Raw genomic sequence first — 26,665 nt, forward strand, 5'->3', positions numbered from 1 at the left:
TCACGGAATATGTGCAGCGACGGAGGAAATATTCCTTAATTAATTGGACAGAATATGTCATTGGGTCGTCCGTATCGCACCCCCCTTTCCTTGCGCTGACAGCCTGTGATGTTTAAATGGGCCAACTTAGCAGCGGCGGAGAGGGCAAATCATGTTTCGTCTCTGAACTAAAGCGTGACTTCAGAAACAAAAATGTAGGTTTAAAATAAAATGTATGAAGCTATTCAGTAGTAATAACTTCCTTTTTAAAAAAATAGAAATTCTGGTCTTTTTAGAAATCTAAAGAGGCGAGATTTTTTGTTAGAAAAGAGAGAAACTTTAACATTTTATGGAGATTATACAACTTTTAGGAAGTGTGCTAAATCAGACTGGACAGCCAAGCGGTGTGACCGTACACACGGTTGATCCGCTTAAGGCTTATTGATGCAAAGTGTTTGGGAGGGGGGCGAAATAACTTTATCTCGAATTCTGAGGTTAAAATCGAATTAAAAAACGCTGCTAGTTTCGTCCTCGCCCGGAAATAAGAGAAAGGTAATCAGTTAGAGAAACGCTTTAGCGAGAAGGTGGGTCGATAGCGGATCAATAAGCATTTCGCCAAGATAATGTACACGGCGGCGAGTACCTTCCCGAGATGTCAGGTACAGGGAGACAGATGCGAACGGCGGCAGAGGTCGAAGTGTTAGATCTAAGTAAAACGGACAAGGGTTGGGGATATCACAGGTCGAAGCCGTTCCCGCATTTTAACGGCTTCGCTCGGAAGGAGAAACTACGGACAGAGGAACTTATTGCAAGCGTGTACATGAGAATGCCTGCTATCAAGAAGGAGCGAGCCGATGGGGAGATGGTCACTCGGGGGCTGCTGGACAGTCTCCCCGAATATCTGGCCCCTCTGTCCATCCCAATGGTGACCCCACACCCTACGCCTTATGAGCACATCTTCACTCGGCGCCAGCGTGCCTTCCTGGGTCTCCCCGAGGCTACCCACCCAGGCGACCTAATGCTAGAACGCTTCCATTCCATCCCCGATTTCCAGCCCATCTTTGACAACGGGGAGCCCTGCATCGAAGTGGAGTGCGGCGAAAACAAAGCCCTCCTCTACATTCACAAGCTGTGCCAAGGTAGCAAGGGACCCTCCATCCGCTACAGGGGCGAGTGGCTGACCCCCAACGAATTCCAGTTCGTCAGCGGCAGAGAGACAGCCAAGGACTGGAAGCGGAGCATAAGGCATAAAGGTGGGTGCATGCGAAGGTGAAGCTGAGAGAGAGAGAGAGAGAGAGAGAGAGAGAGAGAGATCATTGCATTTATCAGTGGAGGGGAGGGAGAGGTTGAAATGTGATTAATGCACACTTGGGGACAGTTCGCGTCTTGAGGAAGTTAACGTGCGTAAAAGTTGGATCAACTGCACCCGGTGGAGGTAAACTGGGCCCAATAGATTATTTGTCCAACCGATAATTAACTAATGCAAACCCAGCAGATGATCAGAGTGGGGGGGGGGGTAATGATTACCTACACTTGACCTCCCCCCCCCCAGGGAATCTTGCTGCAGTGATATTTTGTTTGGGGGTGGGGGTGGTGGTGTGTGGAGGGACGTGCTTGTTTGCCGCTGGCCTGTGAAGTTTGGGAGATGAGAGAGAGAGGGGGGGGGGAGAGGGAGGAGAGGCGAAGCAAAAAGTGAGACAGCTATTATACCTTTGGCCAGGAGTATCTGTATCCCAGACACAACCGACTGGATGTCTCTGGCTCAGCGGAGAGATGACAAATAATTGAACCTTATTTTTGGTGGGGGGGGGGGGGTGGGTTTAATGAGGGGAGCAGCATATTGTGTTATTTGGTGCTTTAGCTAGTGAATGGTTTGAAAGTTTAAGCTGAATCAGGAAGTAAGCGAGCCCAGCGGTGAGATGGTGAGTTAAATCGCTGGCTGTATCGATTCACTCGAGGTGGGACGGGCGGGGGTGTGGAGGGGGAGCCGGGGAGGGGGCAGGTTGTGGCGGAGCGCCGTGCTGGTGAGAAATGACTTCAGGGGCTGGGTGAGCCGGGGAGTGGTGGGCAGGGAGGATGGAATGCGATCAGGTTGTCGCTCGCTGGGATTGCCAGTCGTAGGACTGGTAACCAGGGTGGGCTCGGCGTCTGTGTTTGCATCGTGGTGCGGGTGGCTGGCGCTGAGGGGGAGAGCGGCGAGGCGTGGGTGGGACCCGACGCCCGCCCGCAGTGTGTGACCGCGGCGTTGCTGGCGCCGCTGTTTTAACTCTTGCGGAGAGGTGGCGGGTGCTGCCCCGAGACTGACCCGGGCCGAGGGAGCGGTCGCCTGCCGCTGAGTGAGATCACTGTCTGGCTCTGGTGTATTGTTCACTCTGGCATCCAGTGACCCTGACAGTGCCTGAGCAGAGACACTGGTCCCCGGTATCCAGTGACACCCCCCCCCCCGACAGTGTCCGGCGCAAACTCTGGTCCCCCTGGCATCCAGTGACTCCCTTACAGTGTCTGTGCAGACACTGGTCCCCCGGTATCCAGTGACCCCCCTGACAGTGTCTGTGCGGGTCACTGGTCCCTCTGGTATCCAGTGACTCCCTTACAGTGTGTGTGCAGACACTGGTCCCCCTGGTATGCAGTGACCTCCTTACAGTGCCTGAGCAGAGACACGGGTCACTCTGGCATCCAGTGACTCCATGACAGTGTCTGTGCGAGGACACTGGCCCCACTGGTATCCAGTGACCTCCCCTTACGGTATCTGGGCGCAAACACTGGTCCCTCTGGTGTCCAGTGGCTTCCTGACAGTGTCCGGACGGCAGTGACTCTCTGACACCCGTCTTGAGAGAGCCGGTCTCTCCAGCAGCCCGTGGCTCCTGGCTCCCACAGTGTGAGCCTCTCTCTCGCACTGTTGCTCTGAGACTGTCTGCTTCTGGCAGTGCGAAGTGTCTGGCTATACTGCCTGGCTCCGCTGCGCCACTCTCTCTCTCTCTCTCTAGCAGTCTATGATCCTGCCAGTGTTAGTCTCTCTGGCTCTGAGACTGTCTGCTTCTGGCAGTGCGAAGTGTCTGGCTCCGGGTTGTTCCTCCCCCCCACCTCCCTCTCTCCCTCTCTCCCTCTCTGGTGGGCTCTTTACCAGCGTGTGCCTCGGGCTCTCGACAAACAACATTCGCCATTGTTGCAAATAAGCAAACTGCCGGACTTCCTCAGACTTGCGCCGCTTTAATGTAAACCAACAATTTTCTGCTGGTGTGACAAGAGCAGAGATGAAAGAGGCGGAAGGGAAATGCACTTCCCGGTATTTTTAAGGTCGTGTTGCTGCAGTTTCAGGGATTGCTAGTAACCAGTTCAGCGTCTATTTAAGGAGGACCGCGTACATTTGGAGGTGAATTGATCAGATTTTCCTTCCCCCCCCCCCCACCCCGCCCCACCACTGGAACTGCACCGGATCCCAGAGCGAATTATTTTTCTTAAAGTAATTCGTTTTTGTTTTTTTATTCCTCTCCAATGCAGGGAAAAGTTTGAAGACACTTATGTCAAAAGGAGTCTTACAGGTACACCCTCCAATCTGTGACTGCCCGGGCTGCCGAATTTCGTCTCCGGTGGTAAGACCTGCTAAATGTTATTTATTTTAAACAATCCAGAATTTAATGTCTCTTTCTGTCTTTATTGCGGATACAGAGGTATTTTTTAAGTATGCTTGGAATACCAAAAATTTTGCATGTTTAAGCAATTAAAACCCTGTTTACCACCGCGCTGGTGTGATACCATCGACTTTTAATTAGATAATGGCGATGTGCTTATTAGGAAGACACTAGTTTCTGTGGTGGAGGGTTCGTACAAGCTCTATAATAAAGTAGCCGCGACTTTAAACTCACACACTGGAGTGCTTCGGTAAAACTCTAAACAACTAATCTTCCCTTCCTGACTTGACCCCCCCCCCCCCCCCTTGTGAATGACAAACATATCTGAGCCGCCTCTCTCCTCTCCTCTCAATCACCAGAGTCCAGTCTCGGTCTCTTCGAGGGGCAGGGTGGGAGGGATCAAGGTCATTAATCAATTTGTTGGCCTGTGTCAACTCCAGCCCTGTGGGCCTTTTTAAAGGAAAGTTTGGCAAATTCACTTCAAGACGCGTTCTCTCTCTCTTCCTGTTGAAGTTTAGATTGAATTGCTTGCATAGGTTTAAACTGATTAAACTAAAACGACCGACTTTTTTTTGAAATGGACTGCTGCTACAGGAAAACGGTGGTTTTGTAGCGTATTTTGCTTTTTTTTTAAAAAAAACAAAACAAGTAGTTGCGTTGGTGTCAGCTCAATGAAATGGGAGAAATGGGAGCAGGATTCAGTCAGTTCGGGCCCTCGGGACTGCTCCGCCAGTCAATTGCTAATCTAATCTTGGCCCCAGCTCCTCGTTCCTCTCTGTTCCCCGTAACCCTTGACTTCCCCATTGGCCAAAGATCTGTCTATCTCGGCCCTGCTTATAGTCAATGACTCAGTCTCCACAACTGTCTGGGAGAGAGAATTCCAAAGGTACAGTGCTGGTAGAGCAGAAATTCCCTCAAGATGGGAAACATCCACTCAACATTTAACTTGTTAAGATCACTTGGAAATTTTTACGTTTTAATAAAATCACCTCATTTTTCTAGAGTTTAATTAATTTCAGATTAATTACTCCCAGCTTCATTCTACATGCATTGCCACATAGCATAAATGGAAAATGTAAGTCAATGCATTTTTTTCATTCGATGACTTACCTATTTCTGAAGGTCTGGTTCGATAAAATGACACAATAGTAGGTGCAGTGATGATTCCCTCCTCTGAGTTTAACACTGCTGGATATTGATTTGTAGTAACACACAAGATGCTGGAGGAAATCAGCGGGTCGGGCAGCATCTGTGGAGGGAAATGGACAGTCGACGTTTCAGGTCGAGACCCTTCCTCAGGAATGCTAGATGCAAGATTGATAGATGCTGCCTGACCTGCTGAGTTCCTCCAGCATTTTGTGTGTTACTCCAGATTCCAGCATCTGCAATCTCTCTTGTGTCTGGGTACTGATTTATGATCTATTTGCCACAGTGCTGTTTAACAGGAACTGGGGTATCTTAAATGTCTTCTGTCCAGTTTAGACTATTGTTTGAGAAATAAGAATTCTATTTGGGGGGTAGGTCCAGCCCAGAGATTAGCTGTTGAGCAGACGCTGAGTTTTAGAGGCTAATGTAAGTGGTTGGAACATTCTACATTTTTAAACAAAGTGATTCCAGTGGAGTTTAGGGAGACAGTTTCCCAATTTCAAGTCTGGAAAACCTGGAAACACCTGCCCAAATTAAATGTAGCCACAAACCACTCATCCCAATGGTTTTCTCCAAATGTAAATGACATTGAAAGGTTTTTTCCATTCTGTAAGCTGGAGAAATGTATTACCAAGGGTCTGAGTTTTCCTGAAGTTGTTGAACAGAGTGCAACTAATATCTGTCAGTCTGTGTAACCAGGTGGTATTAGACAACCTTGGTGGAAAGAAGGAGGTCATTTTACTGTCAGGAAGTAACAAGCAAATGATTGAAACAACACCTATGCAGGGTAATTAAAGATCTCTCCTGACAATCTGTAGAACACTCAACTGTGCCATCTTGATTATGATACTGATAATGAGGTGGTGAGGTGTTGGAGGTTGGGGGTTGATAGAGTGGAAGGGGACGTGTGTTTCAAACCTCCTCACTTTTTGTTCACCTCGGCATTTCTTTCGATTCTGTCATCAACGTGTCACGTTCAAAATGCACCCAAAGCTCTTTGGCACCAACATGAAGGTCCCTGTCGTGGGCCGTCACCTGACTTTCATCGATAGCAGAGTAACCAGTGTGAGAAAATCATGGCATTGAGCTCTCTATCTTTCATTGTTTTTTGAAAAGTCTTCTTTAATTTGTTTCATGTTGCTCCAAGAGTGACTCATAATTAAAAGTGAATGAATTAAAAAATGTAAGTTGCCATTTCTAGGGGTTGATGGGAATGGTGCAAAGACGTTTACTTTTCGTGGGATCTTAACCCACAGGCTAATTGGGATTATCATTGCCAAACCTTTTACCCATGCATTATCAGCTAAAATAATTATATTGCAATTGATTTCTATTTCTTACAATGTAGCATAATTTGGGATGGTCGTGTTTTACATTACAGGAGTGATGTGTGTACATGCCGTGACCATATCTAATTGAAAAAGAACGTTTACTTCAAGCAGTCTGTAAGGCCACTGAACTGTGCTTTGTAATTTGGAGTAGGTTGTACCAGACCCATAATTGTATGAAATTATTACAGCTTTAGTGTCAGAGGTTTATCCTTTCTTTGTCTGTGTTCTTTTTCTCAGATAGTTAATGTCCAACTCTTTTCTTCTCTGTCAGTGCAGCACAATGTGATGGGGATGGGATTAGGTAGGAGGCAATAGTGGTTGGAGAACCTGGTGCCAACTGGTCTGACTGCAACTACAGATGAAAGACTTGTGCATCAGTGTGACCACACAGAGTGGCAGGCAAGCTCTGGTGGTGTGGTCGAACACTTTGTTTTCAGTCAGTATCTGCAGTCAACATTCATGCACAAAGCAAACATTGTGAATTGCAATCCCTAGGGCGGTGATACCAATAAAAATTTCTTTGAGGCATGGTTAAGACCAGGAGCAAGCCATTCAGTCCTTTAAACTCACTGCCACATTCAATTAAGACACGTCTGATGTGTGTCTCAACTCAATTTCATCTTCTTAATGCGAAGATGCCCTTATTGTTGTAATCAACAACATCGAACATGGAAAGGTGGGAAGTGGTCAGATTTGTTTTGTGACCCAGACACTATTCAGAAGTCAGCCTGATTATAATATTCTGACTCCTAGTTGGAACACCTCAACTATCGATGCAGGCGGAGATAACATTTTGCTAAATTATTTATCATTGGACTTAACAACTAGTAGACCATCAGAGTCTTCCATTCAGATCTTTACTGTGGCATAAAACCATCCAAAACAGACTGGACTGAGTTGTTGAGAAGAAACTTTGCTCTGTTGCATTGACAGTCCTTTAGCATAATTGACTGCAGGTGTCATATTTGTCATAATATCCATGAGGTCCTTTCTCTGCAACCATTTTAAAAAGGTCCATGTACCAGGTTTTGAAGCATTATGATGCTGTATTCAACTTCTGGGGAACGAATCACATTCAAAGTTTGCAAATTAATAGAAGATCTATAACTAAATGTGGGAGGTAGGGAAACGGAAAAGGTAATTGTATCCAAAGGCATTTTATTTCACTATAACGGAAGTTATGCATTTTCAAAATCTGTTTCATATTGTTATTAATGGGAGGTTATTCAGATATATTTTGTGGAAACTTCAATGCTACTTCTTTTAATTAACTTTTGAAATGATCACTTTGTTTTCCAAATTCCATTAAAAGGTGAAGGCCATTGAAATCCACTTGCTTGATCTTAATGAATGAATGCATCTTAGAGAAGAGCATGTACACCATATGCCAAATGTTTTGATCTAGCAGGAGCTTTTAACTTTTGCCTCACTCAGTAACTCAGCACAACTTTGGTTTGCAATATTTGTTTAGCTAACTACTAGTATTTTTCCAAATGCATTCGACAAAAAAATGTATTGGCCAAAATATTGCACTGTTGCTGGTCAACTTTTTTTTTCATATCACACTTGATGGAGTATCCAAAAGTTCCCAGCTAGCCAGGATAAAATGTTACCAGGAAACTGTCAAGTTACCAGCAATGTAGTGTCTGGAAATGAGTAATCAACTAAATAAAAACAGTTTTTGTTTCTCTCTTTCCCATCACTGAGTTGTTGCATTCTTGATCCCAAAATCCTTAAAAGTGTTGATGAATGTAATTCAATAACATTACAGTTTTAAAACATAGAATGCAAAATCTAAAGTGTGGTTTTAAAAAGAAGTAAGAATGGGGCTGAGAGTATATTACATTTTTTAAGCCACATTTACTTTTGTGAGCAAGTGAAAGGTGTCACATTAATGTGTAAACCAGTGTGCAGTGGCATTCATGGCTATTGGTGGCCTTGCTAGACAGCCCAGTGAGTTTTTCAAACAAAGTTCACAATAAAAAAATATTTATGTGCTGCATGGGCATTAACAATGTGTCCATGTTGTCTATGGACATAGTGTGTCATGTAAAAAACACAGATCAAATTGCCATTTTGTCTATGGTAGGCCCCAGTTTAGTTTACAATAGCAATAAACAAAGCTAATGAGAATATAGTGTTACCTTAGAGTAAGAACAAAATAAAAAAAAATCCCTTATAACTAGCTGGTGCTGTCAGATGCCCTAATTAAGGTACAGTGGCCAGTTATGTAGACTTTGTAAAGTTGAATGGACTTGATGAACTTTTTTCAAATATTGTTAAGAACTTGATTATCTTTGTAACATCTTTGGATTCTTTTTGCATGTTCGCATCTTTGAGTTACACAAAAAAAAACCTTTGGTATTAGAAATAAAGGCTTGGATTCCAACTATTTTAGTTGCACTTGTTGACCATACTCCTGTATATAGACATGCACACACGCACACAGACACACACAAATATACAGACGCACACACACATAAACACACACACACACATGCAGGCGGGTGCACGCACACACACACACCCCTAACTTTCAACAAGGCGCAGGATGGAATGCACAGAACCATAAGTTGCAGGCTGTTCAACCCAGTGTGTCCACCATGGCCCACAACTGGACTTTAGCTTAATCCTACTTCCCAGCTCTTGGTCCGTAATCCTGCAGGTTACAGCTCTCGAAGCCACTTCCAGGTACTTTTGAAATGTGGTGAGGTGGTGAGGCCTCTGCAGATGTCACGCCACACCCCTCTGCAACTTCTAACGACTCCTCGGGTGAATTTTTTTCTAACTCCGCTCTGACTACAGACTAATTAGATGCCATCTCTTCAACCAGATGTATAAAGATTTTTTTCACAATATTTGGATGTTCAGTCAATTCTGACCAAATGTTGTGTTCAAATTTAAACCCACACTGCACATGCCTGCTGCAATGGGACGGAGATACTGGTGCAGGCCAGAAAAATCCTTCTGCATTTGTTAATGCTGTGATCCTGATCTCAGCCCCAAAGGACAACCTTAGACAAACTGCTGACATATTTTGGGTTTATTTCCAACACTTCAGAGCTGGGCCAACAGCCGGATTTTCTGGAAATAAAAATCTGGAATTTTCAACCCCACTTTAAGCTGGAGGAACTGTTAATAGCAACGGGCAAAGGTGTCCAGAAACTTGAAACTATGTTGAATAAATTGAACTAAAATCAGTGGTGATCTAATTAAGTAGTGCAGCAGTCTCGATGGGCCGAACAACCTTCTTTCCACTGATGTGCTGGCTTTTACCCATTCTTTCCACTTGACTTGCAATCTTGATTATATTAACATTTCTAATAAATAACTGCCTGACAAACTTGACAAGTTCTGAAGACCGTGTTAGACAGCTTCAAGTCACGAGTTTTTTTTTGGTGGGGGGGGGGGGGCGGTGGGGTTGGTTTAAGTTTTAAATCCAAATGCGGCCGGACTATTTTAAACTGAGCATTAACAATGTTCCCTATTTAGCACAAGGTGGAAATTCTGCTTCAGTCACGCTCGTTGGGTCTGGTTGGCAGTTGTGGTTTGCAGTGTAGCACGGGGTTGGGAGGTGGAGTGGGGAGAACATCTACCTCGCCAAATGTTGGCCAGAAGTGGGCCCCACCACGGGCGATAATTACAGTTTAATCTGCGTGGAAACGCCGTTTGAGGGTGCACACGGCTTGAAGTGCCGTTGCAAGTGAGGACTCTGTGCCCAAGTGCAAGCGTCGATTGAAAGAAATTAAAAGGCCACGTCGGTTGACGAATTGCCCTTTTAAGTCTTCTTGGTGGCTGCGGGTTGCTGGTACCTGCAGAGAGACGAGAGGCGAGACGTTCTTTGCAGCTGTGAGCTGTAGCTCCCCCGCACAGGAAACCAGTGGTCACTGCTTTCCAATGCGCCGCCGTCTGCTTTGGAACGGCCGGTCAACGCCAGTAAACCTCTCCCCCCTCAAGCTCCCTCCCGTCCCTCCCGTCTCTCTCTCTCTCACACACACACACACAGATAAGTCAGAGCAGACTTGCAGTCCGCAGAAAAAGACCTTTTTGTTTGTTAAGAGACTTGGCAATGTGTGTTGCCTCTCTGCCCCTCGATAATTCTATCCACGCTATAATCCGAGGAACCTGCTTTACATTATCCTGAGTTGTGCGCCGGGCTCGCTGACTGTGCCTGGGCGGACTCTTTAAGGAAATAGGAAGCAACGGATTAATGAACAAGGTGGGCAACTCGCTCTAAACAATGTCAAATAACACGACAGTCTCCTCTTAATTCTGACCACGCTGAACGCCGGCTCTCCCTCAAGTTTAATTAAAGCGAACTGTTAGTAATTCCCCCCCCCCCCGGTCACAGCCCAGAAGGAGAATATTGCTGTTTTGCTTTGACCATCTGCACTCGGGAAATAAGACGTTTCAGACTGGAATCTAATGACCAATCTTATGGGAACTTGTGGAAAGCACGCGTCGTTGTGTTCTGGGTTTTGACATTGTCACCTCCGCGGCCACTTTCCGCAGAGAGACGCGTTTCCTCTTCGCTGGACTGTGTGTTATTTTCTCTCTCTCTCTCCGGACTCTGGAGGTTGGCGGAAATTACCCGTCGTTTCGGGTTATAAATAATGGTCTCTGTGAACTCCAGCTGTTGGACTTTACTTAAGACGTTTCTATATTCGTGATAGGGAAGGTGGGGTGGGGAAAGGGGGAAACACCCTCATAAATAGAATCAACGTGTTAATCATAAAAAAAAGATAGTTTGCCCAAATCAGCCTTACAGCACCATGTTAAATCAGCGGTATAACCAGCCTTCAACAGCAATAAGCAAAAGAACCTTGGAAATATTCAAGGACAGGCAGTATCTTTGGAGAGAGAAGCTTTGGATAGTTAATATTTCATATAATTTACCTTTAATTAAAGCTCTGGAAAAAAAAGCACAGAAAATTGTTTCATTTCTCACTTTACACAGTCTTATTCAAAGATCATTGATCTGAAAGATCATCTCTCCACAGAGGCTGCCTGACCTGCTGAGTGTTTCCAGCATTTTCTGCTTTTGTTTTAGATTTCTGGCATCTGCAGTGGTTTGCTTTTGGACAGACAAGAGCACCTATCACAAAGCTAATGGGAACTTCTGGGGGTTATGTGTAAGAAGGTGTGAATCCCATGTGACCATCTGCAATAAGATTTATTCCTTCAATCCTACAACTTCTGTGGACATTTCAAGGTTGTGTCTCACAAATCTGATTTTTTTTCTGGAGGTAACAAGGAGATTGATGAAGGCAGGGTAGTAGATGTATATATGGACTTTAGAAAGGCTTTTGATGCAGTCCCGTATGGTAGGTTGGTCCTAAGGGATCTGAGGTGTGTCAGTGAACTGGATCCAAAATTGGCTTGGTAGGAGGCAGGGGGTAGCGGTGGATGAACATTTCTCTGACTGTAACAAGTGGTGTACTACAGGGATCGGTGCTGGGACCTTTGTTGTTTGTAACATATATAAATTACTTGGATGAGGATCTAGTGGATATGAAGTCTGGATAACGAAGAGAAACAAAGGACTACAGATGCTGGAATCTAGGTGCTGGAGGAACTCAGCAGGCCAGGCAGCATCCATGGAGAAAAGCAGGCGGTCAATGTTTCGGGTCAGGACCCTTCTTCAGGACTGAAGATAGGAAAAGGGGAAGGCCAATATATAGGAGGGAAAAGCAGAGCAGTGATAGGTGGACAAAAGAGGGGAGGTGGGGTGGGCACAAGGTGGTGATGGGTAGATGCAGGTAAGAGATGGTGATAGGCAGGTGCAGGGGAGGAGGGGAGAGCAGATCTACCAGGGGATGGGTCAAAGGTAAGGAGAGAGAGGAAAAAAGAGGCTAGGACAGGGAAGAAGAGAAGAAGCATGGTGAGATTACTTAAAGTGGGAGAATTCAATGTTCATGCCATTAGGCTGCAAGGTTCCGAGATGGAAAGTGAGGTGCTGTTCCTCCAGTTCGTGCTTGGAATTCTCCCGGCGGTGGAGGAGGCCGAGGACTGACATGTCAGTGATAGTGTGGGAGGAGGAGTTGAAGTGACCAGCAACGGGTAGATGCAGGTCGCGGTTACGGACCGTGGAACAAGATGGCAGCATAGACACAGAGCGAGGAAGGTCACATGGCTGTGGAACCGAGTCTGAGTGAGCACGTGGTCGAGGAGCGGGAGAGCAGAGAAGATCACAGAGGGCGAGCATTGAGAGAGGGACTCACGTCGAAGAGAGGAAGAAAACTTCTTCAAAGTTGGCATCCTTGAAGAGACTTCACAGTGGAGCAGATGCTGGAATCTAGATGAAAAACCAAGAAGATTGTTTGAAAATACAGTGGGACATAGATCAGCTGGAAAGTTGGATGGAGCTATGGCAGGTGGAACTTAATCCAGACAAGTGTGAGATAATGCACTTTGGGAAGTCAAATTCTGGAAGGACATATAGAGTAAATGGCAGGAACCTTAGGAGTGTGGATGTACAAAGAGACCTGGGGATGCAAGTCAATAGCTTCCTGAAACTGGTGATAGAAGTGGATAGGATAATGAAAAAAGGCATTTGGATGCTTGCCTTCATAGGCTGCGGCCTTGAGTATAAGAGTTGGGACATCATGTTGCAGTCATACAAAAGATTGGTTAGACTGCACTCAGAGTATTGTGTACAGTTCTGGTCACCGCACTACAGAAAGGATGTGGTAGCAATAGAGAGAGTACAGAAGAGATTCGCCAGGATGTTGCCTGGAATGTTGACCTGTAGATACAAGGCGAGGTTGCATGGACTGGGTTGAATCTCACTGGAATGTAGGAGGCTGAGAAATGACCTTATAGGTGTTTACAAAATTATGAGGGGCATAGGTAGGATAGACCGTCAGAATCTTTTTCCTGGGGTAGGGGTGTCTAGATGTAAGGTGAGAGGGGAGAAATTTAAAGGCGATCTGAGAGGTAAGTTTTTCACACAGAGGGTGGTGAATATTTGGAACAAGCTATCAGAGGAGGTAGTGGAGGCAGATACTATCACAATGTTTAAAAGGCATTTGGACAGATAATTGGATAGGAATGACACAGAGGGATATGGGCCTAACACAGGCAAATGGAATTAGTGTAGATATACATCATGTTGGTCTGGGCAAAATAGGCTGTAAGGGGCCATTTCTGTGCTGTATGTTTCTATGATTCTATGCACCGTGGAAGGGTTTGACTCCATTATTTGTCTAAACAAAAATCTGCCACATATTGGCACTGCTCTTCTAAAATTACTTTGCCCTGAATTTTATTCAGTTGTGATGTTAGTGTCCCTAGAGTGATCCAATTTAAAAATGTGAGCGCTTTTTCATGGTTAGTTACACCAGTTTTTAGCCCAAGTTAGCGTCAACTATTTCCATAATTTACAATTGCATGGATTTTCCTGCATTATTGCCTGAGAGGAACTGTCAGAGAAACTTCTTTTCAGAAGGAAAGTCTTCACTAAAAATGTAATGTTCCTCTATAAGTCAGATTTCAAGCTTTCTCCCTTTGTGATTTATAAAAATCAACCTGGATGTGCAGTAATCACAAAAGGATGCTGCGATAAAGTGGTACTCTGGTCACCAGGAGTCTCTGTTGCTTAGTAACCTGGAGACAGAGCTTGGGAGCTGGGAAAAGCTGTCAATCCTCACTCCAGCATGGTTCAGAACTAATGAGCTTCTTAAGAATTAGTTGATCTTGAAATGATTGGAAAACTGAACTGGATAATTTGGTGCAAGGTGAATAGGCTTGGGGAGGTGGGGCAGAGAGAGAGGAGGAGGAGGAGGGGTAAAATCTTGCAAATGCAGGGACTTTTAATGTCCATGGAGAATTAATGAAACCTCGGGATGTGTTCGGCAGTTGTCAATGTTTAAACCCTAGGATAAGATGCAGAAAGTGTCCTGTGGCAACATGATAGACTGGCACTTCTGCCAGGTAATTTGAAGGTGTGAGGCTGCAAACCGAGCTGTATGATCTCAATTTCCCTCGACGTGGGGGGAAGGGAAACTTAATAAATCAAAGCGGTTAAACTATGACAGATAGATTTCCCCTCCTGATCCAGGATAACCGTGGGTTACACATCAGCACACTGGGAGGGAAGTTATTTTAAATAGACTTCAAAGAGTTGTTACTTTATTTTGTAAGTCCAATTCTAAAATTGGCACAAATGGTAAAGGAAGGATACAATAGCCTCTTTGTTGGATGGTTGTAGTCTCATAACAAGGATCAAATATCAGTCCTGCCCTGCACGATGTGTATTAATCTCAATGCTTCAAACATTGGAGACATTTTGAATCAAAGCAGATTTTTTTTCTCAGTCTTTTGCAAGGATATTGCCACAAGCAGTTAGAAACCTGAAGATTTTCTCCAAACTTTCTACAAACTGTGTCTGTTACAGGGGTGAAATTGTCTTGAAGTCTCTGAACGAGAGATGAGCCAGATTTTCAGTAGTTTTGGGAAAGTTACAAAATTCAGACGGATTCTTAAAGTGGGAAATGGTGCTGATTAAGTTATGCTGGTTACCAAACTGAAAATTAAAATAAACATTCAAAAAGGAAGCGTTCCCATGGCAAGGGGTTGGAGTTCCAGAAGAGACCATGTGAGCAATTCTGGCCTGGTGTTTGAACCCGCAACCTTGAAGGGTGAGAGTGTGATCAGCTGAGTTGAATTGACACTTAAAATAGTGACAATGTATTACATCAAATGTTTGCACTCCAGAATGGAATGGATTTATAGTGATCCAGAATGAAAATGGTGTTGGTCCCACTAACACTTACTTTGGACAAAAAGCCCCTGTAAAATACTGCAGTTTCCGAAGAAAGAAAGTTTGTTAAGGGTGCACTGGAGACACAAGAGACTGTAGATGCTGGAACCTGGAGCAACAAGCAATCTGCTGGAGGAACTCAGCAGGTTGAGCAGTATCTGCACGACCTCCTGAGTTCCTTCAGCAGATTGTTTGTTGATAAGGACACATTACTGCTTCTGCTCCTTATAAAAACCTCAAGCTATTAAAAATGAACTCAGCAATCTTAACAGTCACTAATATTTAACAAAGAATAAGTTGCAAAATTATAGGGAAATAAGGGGGAGGGGGGAATGGGAATGATGGGATTGGTCTGCTGGCAGTCAGCGTGGACCTGTTTGGGTGAATGCCCCTCCCAATGGTAAAGGAAGCAAGGTGCCTATATCTTCCCTTATAGTTGAAAGCTAAGAAAATGCAGATGATGGAAATCTGAAATAAAAACAGAAAATGCTGGAAACACTCAGCAGGTCAGGCAGCATCCGCAGAAAGGGAAACGGAGTTAACATTAGGGTCATTTTTTTAAAATCTCTAATGATGGGGACTCCAGGGTCACCAACCACAATTTCTAAACTGGCAGATGACATAAAACTAGGCAGCAACAAACAAACTGCAGGAGGAACTCAGCGGGTCAGGCAGCATCTGTGGGGGGCAATGGACGGTTGACATCTTGGGTTGAGACCCTTCATCTGGACTTGATTTTTTTGCTGCAGATTCCAGTGCCTGCAATTTCTGTGTCTCCATAAAGCGAAGCAGTGTTGTGAACTGTGTAGTGGGATATAATCGGGCTGTTGGAGTGGATAGATTGAGTTTAATGCAGGGAAATCATTTTGGTTGGAAGAATGAGGAGAGGCAATACAGAATAAATGGTTCTTAAAGGGGTGCAGGAGCTGAGGGGGCAAATGGGACTAGCTTCGATGGGCATCTTGGCCAGCATGGATGATTCGGGCTGAAGGGCCTGTTTCCATGGTGTATGACTCTATGACCTGGAGGTCTGGGTGCACAAATCATTGGAGGTGACAGGGCAGGTTCAGAGCATGGTTAATCGGGTGCATGCAGTTGTGAGCTTCATCAAGGGGGGCATAGAATATAAAAGCAGGGATGTTATTGCTGAACCTGTATAAAAAAAATGATGCCGCCTCAGCAGGTGTATTGTGTTCAGTTCTGTTTGCCACATAATAAGCAGAATGTGAAGGCTTTAAGAGAGTCCAGAAAAGATTTAGGACTAAATTTACAAGGCTAGATTGGAAAGGGTGGATTCCTTGAAGAGAAGGCTGAGGAGAGACTTGCGAGAAGTATATAAAATAATGAGGGGTCTGGACAGAGTGGAGAATGAGAAGCTGTGCCCTTTGGTAGAGGGGTCAAGGATTGAAGACTAGAGGCGTAAACTAAAGGCGGAGACAATTAAGAGAGACCTGAGAAAAACTTTTATGCACTGTGTGTTTGGAATCTGGAAGGCACTTCCTGCAGATTTGGTGGAGGCAGGTTCCATTATGGCCTTCAGGAAGGAATTAGATAGATGTACAGCGGAGAAAAATTTGAAAGGCTTCAGAATATGGGCCACGAGTTGGAACTGTAGAGTTGACATAGTAGAGAGCAAGTGTGGATATAATGGGCCAAATAGATTTCTCCAGTGTTGTAATCATTCTGTGGTTATTGAGGCCATTAATGACAGGGGATACATGCATCGATGGCAATTGCAGTCAATGAAGGGAAAAGTTTTACTGTATGTGTGGAAACACTGTGGTTAGGTTGAGAATGGAAGGATTGGAATTAAAGGAGAGACTTGCTTTCTGATAATGCCTTTCATATCCTTTTGTTGTGCCAAAGCACTTCATAGAAAATGAGGCACATTTGAAATGCCCCTCATTTGCACATTCACAGTTGCAAGGAATGGCAGAAGAGATTTAGTTTAATTTGGCATTGTGTTCAGCACAGATATTGTGGGCTGAAGGGCCTGTTCCTGTGCTGTACTGGTCTACGTTCTATGTAGTCCCTTTTAAGATGGGAAACCTGCCAGTGTTTGTGCACAGCAAGTTCCCACAAACAGTAGTGTGATGATGACTAAATAAGTTGTGTTTAATGATGTTAATTATTGGATGGGACACTGGGGAGAAGTCCCTGCTCTGGGTTTGATTCAGTGTCTCATCTGAAGCTGCTTCTTAGATGGGGTCTCTTTCCCCTTGAGAAAAGGCTGAATGGGTGTCTCAGTAAAACTCTTTATATAGTCATACAGCATGGAAACAGGCCCTTCAGCCCAACTGGTGAATTCTGACCTAAATACCTATCCAAGCTAGTCCCATTTGCCTGTTTGGCCCATATCTCTAAATCTTTCCTATCCATGTACTTATCCAACTGGGTTTTAAACACACCTGCCTCAACCACTTCCTCCAGCAGCTCATTCCATGTACAGACCACCTTCTGGGTGAAAAAATTGTCCCTTAGGTTCCTATTAAATCTCTCTCCTCTCACCTTAAACCTATGTCCTTTAGTTCTTGATTCTCCAACCCTGGGGAAAAGACCGAGTGCATTCACCCTATCTCTGCCCCTCATGACTTTATAGAAATAAGATCACCTCTCAGTCTCCTATGCTTCAAGGGAAAAAGTCCTAGCCTGTCCAACTTCTCCCTATAAGTCCTGGCAACATCCTTGTAGATCTTTTCTGCACTCTTTCCAGTTTAATAACATCTTTCCCATAGCATGGTGACCAAAGCTGAACACAGTACTCACCAGCGTCCTGTACAACTGCAATGTAAATGGACTGGACAGAGTACAGAGGAGATGTACAAGGATGATATTGGAAATAGGGGGGCTGTGCATATCAGGAAAGGAGGAACAGACTATGTCCCTTTACTCTTGGGAAAAAGTGTCAGAGGGGTGACCCAGTAGAGGCTTGGAAGATTTTTAGACTTTCCACTTTTGGGAAGAGCACAACCAGAGGATAGATAAGGAGGGAATTCAGGAGAGCTGCTTTTCCAAAGAGCAGCGAGAATGTGGAATCCACTCCCATAGGGAGTGACATCCACCACTGAGGACATCTTCAAGAGGCGGCGCCTGAAGAAGGCGGCATCCATCACTAAGGACCCTCACCACCTGGGACATGCCCTCTTCACGTTACCACCATCGAGGAGGAGGTACAGGAACCTGAAGACCCACACTCAACGATTCAGGAACAGCTTTTTCCCCTCCGCCATCAGATTTCTGAATGGCCCACGAACCCATGAACACTACCTCGTTATTCTTTTTTTTTGCACTATATTTATTTTGTAATTTATAGTAATTTTATGTCCTTGCCACAAAACATCGAATTTCACGTCTTCTGTGATAATAAACCTGATTCTGATTCTGACTGAGGCAAAGAATACAGACACATTGACGAGGAGGTTGGACAAGGGAATGTGAGGCGCACCTAGCTTCAGATGAGAGATGGATAGAGGCATAAGCGCCGGCATTGAGTGGTCGGGCCGAATGGCCGGCTGTGTGCCGTGCATCCCGCGCACTGCCTCTGAGGTTCCAGTTTAGATTTCCAGACCTCTGGAGTGGAACATGAACGCAGCTCCCTCTGCATTGGGGGCGGGAGCTGAAAGGTGCTCGGGACCCAACGGGAATCAATAACGCTGTCCTTGGTTTAACCCCTGCCCCCGCCAGGGTTAACCGAAGCCTCGGGGTAGGGGCACTGTTTATACAGCGTGGGCTCAGCTAATGAATAGCGGCTCTAGGTGTCAGGTAGCACTGCGGCTTTCCTCTCCCCTCAGAGAAAGGTTGGACCATCCCCCATCTCCACACTGGATTGTCATTTTTTTGTCAACAGGACCCGGTGTAAATGGGACTGCTCTCAATTTACCTTTCATCTGTCCGACTGCTAAAGCTATGCAGTCTCTTCCACTTCAGTGACTGGCTGTTTCTCTTCCTTTGTGTGTGTGTGTGTGTGTGTGTGTGTGTGTGTGTGTGTGTGTGTGTGTTCGTTCTCAAGGTTGTACCTTTTAAACAAATAAATTCAGTCTCCCTACGCCGTTTGCTGCAACGATCCAGGAGAAGGGTCAATACCAGATAACGATCCAGCTATGCTTCATGTGCCTTGCAAGTCGACGATTTAACGCTTTTCCCAATCGCCGCTTCCAAGTCCCAGCCTCTCAGAAGCCCTGGGTGACTAGCATCTGGGAAAGATAAACGGAGATACATTTATAATCTGGCATTGCAGTCAATATTACTTTTATGAGCTTGAATGTTTTAAACTGCATTATCCTTTTGACGCTCGCCAGCGATTTTCTGTCAATAGTCGCGTTAAAGCAAAGAACAAGCAGAGACTGATCTTTGGTTGGCTGAGACTTAAATTGTAAAATTGACAAGGATGAGAGATTTGATACTCCATCTTTAACCCACAGTCTGCTAGACGTGTGGCTTCTAATTAAAATGTGTCTCCCTGTTGAATAATGTGTTTATTTCCCATTGATTACAGCCACGCGTGGGTACAGTGGAAAGCTCGTCCGCCGTTCCTCCTTTTCCTTTACCCCGCCGCCGAAACAACGCAGTTAATCGTTGGTCCCTGGGACTGGATGACCAAAGGGTACTTGTCGTTAAGTTCATGCACCTTTTGACCCGGTCCATTTTAAGCTCCACATTAATAGGCAGGCGGCGGCCGACCCGTTAACAATGAATAGTTTTATTTTGGATAGAAGCCAAAGTTCGTTAGCTGTGCAAATAAAACCCCGGAAATTATTCCTGCCTTACGGGGAGGGATTGAAATCTACAATATCAAGCCTAGACTAGATCTTTTATAAGTATGGAACTCAAGTATTCCTCTGGACCAGTACAGAGTTATATCAGTCTTCCCCAGATCATTAAAATAGATGATCAATTGTTGTTTGTGGGAGGTTGCTGTGCACCGAATGACTAACATTGCCCCTACTACAACTTCCCAAATATTCACTTGGTTGTAAAGGCTTCTGGAACACACTGAGCTTGTGAAAACTTCTCATAGACTCACACAGCACGGAAACAGGCCCTTTGGCCGAACTCATCCATGCCGACTGTGTTGCCCAGCGAGCTGGTCCCATCTGCCCGTGTTTGGTCCATAGCCCCTCTAAACCTCTCCTATCCATAGACTTAACTAGATGGCTTTTAAACGTTGTTAATGTGCCTGCCTCAACCACTATTTCTGGCAGCTCGTTCCAAATACGCACCACCCTTTGCGTGAAGAAGCTGCCCCTGATGTCCCTTTCAAATCTCTCGCCTCTGATCTTAAACCTATACCCTCTTTGTTTTTAGCACCCCCCTCCCTGGGAAAAAGACAGTGTGCTTTCATTCTGTCTATGCCCCTTATGATCTTGTATACCTCTATCAGGTTACCCCTCCATCTCCTCTGTTCCAGGGAATTTGTCTATAAAAACAAGTTAGTTCTTATTTATTTAATTTTCAACACACACCAAATAGAACTGACATGATGGGTGAATGCAGTATAACTGGAATCCCATAATGGAGGTGTCCAGTTGTAAAAGTAGAATGTCAAACCTTATACTAGATCAAAGAGGTGAACCTATGTCACTTGAATAAGCATCGACAAACATTGAATGGAATTCTCTCCCTGAACCCTACCCCATCTCCACCTCTCTTCATTTGAAGATACATTTTCTTTAGTCAGAGCTATACAGCATGGAAACAGGCCCTTCGGCCCAACCGGTCCATGCTGACCAAGATTCCCATCCAAGCTAGTCCCATCTGCCCACATGGCCCTAATCCCTCTAAATCTTTCCTATCATTGAACCTGTTGTTAATGTACCTGCCTCAACCGCTTCCTCTGGCAGCTCATTCCATATACTGACCACTCTCTGGGTGTAAAAGTTGCCCCTCAGGTTCCAATTAAATCTCTCCCCTCTCACCTTAACCCTATGCCCTCTAATTCTTGATTCCCCAATCGCCCTATCTATGCCCCTCATGATTTCATACACCTCTAAGAGATCACCCCTCATTCTCCTTCGCTCCAGTGAAGAAAGTCCCAACCTGTTCAACCTCTCTCCGTAACTCAGTCCCTCAAGTCCCGGCAACATCCTCGTAAATCTCCTCTGTGTTCTTTCCAGCTTAATGGCATCTTTTCTATAGCAAGGTGACCAAAACTGAACAATGGGACCTTAATGAGATTAAGCGAAACACCTTTCAAGACAATTTACAAAATCTTTTTTCTTTCTTGACCCAGCTTTTGACTACCTTGACCGACTATTTCTTAATGCGGCTCATTGTCATATTATACTGAATAGTATTTGTATAAATCAAGTTGGGATGTTCGTCTTGCACTCCAGCACTGTACTGCTGCCGCAAAACAACAAATTTGATGACATATGTCAGTGATAATAAACCTGATTCTGATTTACTATGCTGACAATGCTATATAAATGTAAGTTCTAATTAGAACTGTGGCTCCAAGGATTTGAGCTCAGCATGAAGCTGTGAGAAGGGATTCATTAAGCTCAGAGAAGCATATAAATACATGGCATATGAAATTAAAACAAAGCCCAATGTATTGTGGTTGAGTGCTGCTAAGAACAGAAAATATTGGCTGGTACTGGTTTGTCAGTCTGGACCTTACTGTTCCATGGGTTTGGCCAAGTCTTTCTCAATTCATATTAATCTTTGGATAAAAGTGATTTAACCTTTGTTTCAGCGGATGCAGTGGCCAGGTTAGTTGTACTAGTGATGGGTGGTAGTGGGAGAATCTTGGGGAAACTGATGGGAGTGCGGAGAGAATAAAGTGGGGTTGGTTTGCGATTAGTGTAAACGGGTGCTTGCTGCTCAAAGAGTCATACGGCACGGAAAAAGGCCCTTTGGCCCAACTCGTCCATGCCAACCAAGGTTCCCATTTGCCTGCGTTTGGCCCATATCCCTTGAAACCTTTCCTATCCATGTACCATCAGTGCTGACTCGTTGGGCCAAAGGTCCCGTTACTGTGCTGTGTGATTCTGACTCCTAAGTAATCATGTGATCTTGAAAAGTTGAAAGGATTCCTGTTCCTTCACTCTTTCTTATACTGTGCTCAATACTTTAGTATATCGTTTCATATTGCTATTTGAAATAGCAAAACAATCTAAAATTCTTGTGCTGATTTTCAGCTTGGAGACTGCCTAATTATCATTTGAGTTAGGACTTGGTGCATTCTCAAATCTGAAAGCTAAAGCAATGCTTGGCTTCAGCATATCATTAGGTGCAGGGTGACTGTTCCTGTTGTTTGACAACTTATCAGAAATAATGCTTCAATGTCCTTCAGTTGATTTCTAAATCAAGTGGAATATTCTTCCAAGACTGTTAAAGGCTATCAACATAGATCAGTTTTAAAGAAAGGAAGTCTTCCTTTTGGCTTGTAGTCATTTCCCCGCTATTTAATTTGATAGAGTGGGTTGGACTCAATGCATTTGGAGTGCACCTGGAGAATATTACACTATCCATCAAGGGTTCATTGTTATTAAGGTTTCAGCTACAAAGTTAAACTGGAGAAGCTGGGGTTGTTGGATCAGAGGAGACTGAGATGAGATGAGACTGAGTAGATGGACCTGAGTCCATGCCATGATCTTATTGAATGGCGGAGCAGGCTCGACGGGCCAGATGGCCTCCTCCTGCTCCTATTTCTTATGTTCTTATCAGATTTGAGAGAGGTGGACATGATTATGGTGAGTTAGGTAAGAGGGTTTATGATGGTTTGAGGACCAGGAGAAACGGATTCAAAGTGAAGGCCACAAAGACAGGAGGGGATGTGAGGATTTTTTTTTACCTTAGGGCTGGCAATGATCTGCTGTGTTGAAGGTTAATAGAAACAGAGTTAATCAGGACTTTCGAAAGGAATTGGAGCATCTGAATTCGTGGTAACTGCATTCAGAGAGCATTGCCTCAACTTTTTTGCAGTCTGCTGTGTGTTGCTAAATAAACTTCTGACATCTAGTAAATTCTGAACTAATAGCTTTTGTAAATAAACCAATTTTCTTAACATTGCACATATACAAAGGGAAATAGTTAAATTACTTTGCTTTCGACTTAGATATTTTATCTTTTCAGTACAATAAGGAAGTGCATTTCTTGGTCAAGGTAGTGGACGTGGAGTTAATACTCAGTCTGAAGTTCACTGGCCAGGAAGATTATCTCCCAGCAGTGACATTTGTCACACTTGGGGGCATCACTTGGAACAGGCTATGTTCCCAAATTCTGGACCACTGGCATAAAGCCAAGCAGATGATGATCCTATAGGAAAGAGAGAAACATACCAAAGGACAGTTCCAAAAATAATACATTTTACCTTTTGACTTCTAATGTTCCACTCTGCACCCAGCTCAATGCATCTGTTAATAAACACATTGATGTATTTAAATCATTACTAATTTTTCTCTTGGCGATGCACAGATCTGTGCTGTGGATGGATTTACCAGATGGTGAAGTGCAGAGTTAGATAGTGGGAAGAAGGCTCTTAATGATTCAGTTTGCTTTGTGTTGAATGAGTTTGTCTGAGCCATGGGAAGAACACTACCAGTGTACCTCAGCTGGGAAATGAAAACAAAAGAATAACCAGGGTTTCTGTTCCTGATTGATCTCAGTGGAGGCAGAGCTTCAATGAGGTTAGGTTTAGGTTCAGGAATAATTTCCCCCTCCTTTGTCAAGAAATCCACTGAAAACCTTGCTTTATGGTTTCTCACGTAGAGAATGGCCTTAGACAAATTACAAGAGGGTTGCTGGTGCACAGTCAGTCCACTCCCTTGGTACGGTATGTCAGGGAATGGAGAGAGATAGACCACATGCAGGCAGATGTGCAGTTTAAAATGGCATCATGGTCGGCACAGACATTGTGGGCTGAAGGGCCTGTTCTTGTGATGTACTGTTCTATGTTTCCAGGAGAGAAAGAGGAGGAGAGTTAATGAGTGAAATTCAGCCATGCAGAATTATTTTGCATTTTCCCCACAAACATTTAATAACAAAATTTGTAACACTGAAGCATTAAACGCAAATAAAACTCAAAAGGAGGAATCGGCATTACGCAGTGGCTTGGCGAACGGAGCTACTGCCTCACAGCTCCAGCGACCCAGGTTCAATTCTGACCTCTGGCGCTGTCTGTGTGGAGTTTGCAAGTTTTTCCCTATGACCATCTGGGTTTCCTCTGGGTGCTCTGGTTGCATCCCAAAAACTGTGGGTAGGCAGGTTAATTGGCCACTGTAAATTGCCCCTTGTGTATAGGTGAGTGGTGGAGTCTGGGGGCACGATGGGAATGAGGAGAGGATAAAATGGGTGAATGTAAAAATGGATGCTTGATGATAGCATGAACTCGCTGGGCTGAAGGGCCTGTTTCTGTGCTGTATCTTGTGATTCCATGAGCATAATATACCAATGGTCTCATAAACAAAAGGAGGACAATGTCAGTGTGAAGGCCTGTTAACTTTCTTTCCATGTTACTCCTCGCTGTTGAAGATTCTCATCTTCTTCTCTCCGTGATATGGAACCTGGAATGTAGAGATTGAGGGCGACCTGATAGAGGTGTATAAGATCATGAGGGCTAGAGACAGGGTGAAAGCACACAGTCTTTTTCCCAGGTAGGAGGTGCTAAAAACAAGAGGGCATAGGTTTAAGATCAGAGGCGAGAGATTTAAAAGGGACATCAGGGCAGCTTCTTTACACAGAGGGTGGTGCATATTTGGAATGAGCTGCCAGAAATAGTGGTTGAGGCGGGCACATTTAAAAGCCATCTAGATAAGTCCATGGATAGGAGAGGTTTAGAGGGCTATGGGCCAAATGTGGGCAGATGGGACTAGCTCGCTGGACAACACAGTCAGCATGGACGAGTTGGGCCGAAGGGCCTGTTTTCATGCTGTATGACTCTATGATATATTGATGCTCCACAATGGAATTTGGTACAGTTTTTCTCCCTCTCTGTTGGAAGAAATACTAAACTGAACCCCCTCTGCTCTCCCAGATGAACACAGAGATTTGACGGCACTGCTTTAAAAAGTTAACCCAATGAATTGGCTCATGGTTAACCATCAGTCAACACTAGTGAAAGAAATGTTGTTGTCTTAGTAATCTCTGTTGTTGGGAGCTTGTTGTGTGCAAATTGGCAGTCCTGTTTTCTACTTTAGAACTGAGGCTTTGTTTCAAAAGTACTTCATTGGCTGCAGAATATTTTGGGATGTATTGAAGTAATGAAGTGAAACACTTCATTATGCTCTTCCTTGTAACTCAGCCAAAAATCTTCCATTAATTCTTTGAACCCTCCTAGGGAATCAATGTCAAGGTTATTTACCGGGCAACTCACACATTCCAGAGGTTTTACAGTGTATGCAATATTTTATATCGTGTCTATGTGAGATGATATTGTCTGTTTGGGAGTGCTATGCTTTCAAATGTTAATCAAAAATATCATTCAGATTTTATCACTGAACAAATATTCTAGTTCATTTTGATGGGCATAAGTTGCTGGATGTTTTGCTGGTCTGTATTGGCTATCGTTTTCTTAAATCCATGATGGCATTATTACTTTACCTCTTTTTTATATTCAGGCCCTATTATTTGGAAGGCATTCTGATACTATCAGCTGAGCTGTGTAGGATAAAGCTTGCTGCAAATTAGTAGTTTATTGCTGTACTTGAAAACAATTTTAAAAACACCTCTTTGCTGTAATGATACTTATTACCAATACGGTGTCATGCAGTGAATATGCAGCGAGCAGGCTACTGTACAGTAAACAAAGTTGATTTACTTAGTCTTGTTAAAGAAGGGAGGAAAGAAACAACAGCAGCTTCTCCCAATAAAAGCAGGGTAATCTGTGAAGAGAAATGGAGGATGGTTGCACATAGATGACGTGCATAAGATATTTGTGGTGTCTTGGCCACATTCAGTGGATGGATGATGGCCCTTTCCCAAGGACGTCCTGGATGGCCATGATCTGTGGACATCCGTACCTCTGCTGTAGTGACGATGGTAAGCAACGTACAGAGATGGTGAGAATTGACATGGACAATTGGCTAAGACATCTGGAGGTAGATTGTCCAGCAGGCACAGGAAGAGACAAGGAGAAAGAAATTTTAACTGGATGAGAGGAAGGCACAAAGGAAACGTGGTAATTGGTAATAGGTTTATTTTTTTATGTCACATGTACCTACTACAATGAAAAGCTTTGTTTGCATGCCATCTAGACAGATCATTCCATACTTAAGTAGATCAAGGTAGTACAAAAGGGAAAAACAATAACAGAATGCAGAATATAGTGTAACAGCTACAGAGAAAGTGCAGTGCAGGTAGACAATAAGATGCAAGGGCCACGATGAGGTTGATTGAGAGATCAAGAGTTCATCTTGCACCTTCCCAGTCCCAGAGCAGGCATGGCAGAGATTGCTATGGCAACCACAGGCCCTGAGCCATATCAGGCAACGTTCAACATCGGGGGTGACCGTCACAGTGTAAGCTGTTGTCCTAGGAACTGAAGTCTGCCAAAAACATGTGCGTACACCAGTTTGAATCACTTGCAGCAATGCGGTCACCAAGGTTGAACGACAGGAGTATTGATTGTCACTGGCAGCACGAAGCAAAAATGTAACTCGGATGCATTTAAGGAAGAGCTGGAAATTTATGCTGAAAGGAGGAGTTCAGTGTGGAGTGGAGGAGGTTCATAGAGAGGGAGTATAAATACTGACATGGTCTAATTGGCCTGAATGGCTGTATGTTCCATGAAATTTTCATTCTATGAAACATTCTTTCAAAGGTTAATTAAAGTTTTTGTATATTCAATAAATCAGGTTTATTGAAAAGTTTATTGA

General features: G+C 44.3%; 1 protein-coding gene across 8 annotated transcripts in view; it reads left to right on the top strand.

The window, feature by feature from the left end:
- The first annotated feature begins 383 nt into the window (after nt 1-383).
- The window catches only part of samd11 (sterile alpha motif domain containing 11), a 249,612-nt gene continuing 223,330 nt past the window's right edge, over nt 384-26,665 (top strand). For 5 of the 8 annotated variants that reach the window (XR_007958262.1, XM_052039520.1, XM_052039521.1 and 2 more), the window contains exons 1-2: nt 384-1,232; nt 3,481-3,572. Coding sequence is in view for 7 of the 8 variants with exons in the window: in XM_052039520.1 (XP_051895480.1) it covers nt 632-1,232; nt 3,481-3,572 (693 nt within the window). In the remaining variant the exon portion in view is untranslated. Of the gene's footprint in view, nt 1,233-1,355; nt 1,415-1,828; nt 1,902-3,155; nt 3,353-3,480; nt 3,573-26,665 lie in introns of those variants that run through there. The other 3 variants (XM_052039525.1, XM_052039526.1, XM_052039524.1) reach the window with 3 other exon arrangements.

This window comes from Pristis pectinata, chromosome 26 (genome assembly GCF_009764475.1).
Source record: "Pristis pectinata isolate sPriPec2 chromosome 26, sPriPec2.1.pri, whole genome shotgun sequence".
NCBI lineage: Eukaryota > Metazoa > Chordata > Chondrichthyes > Rhinopristiformes > Pristidae > Pristis > Pristis pectinata.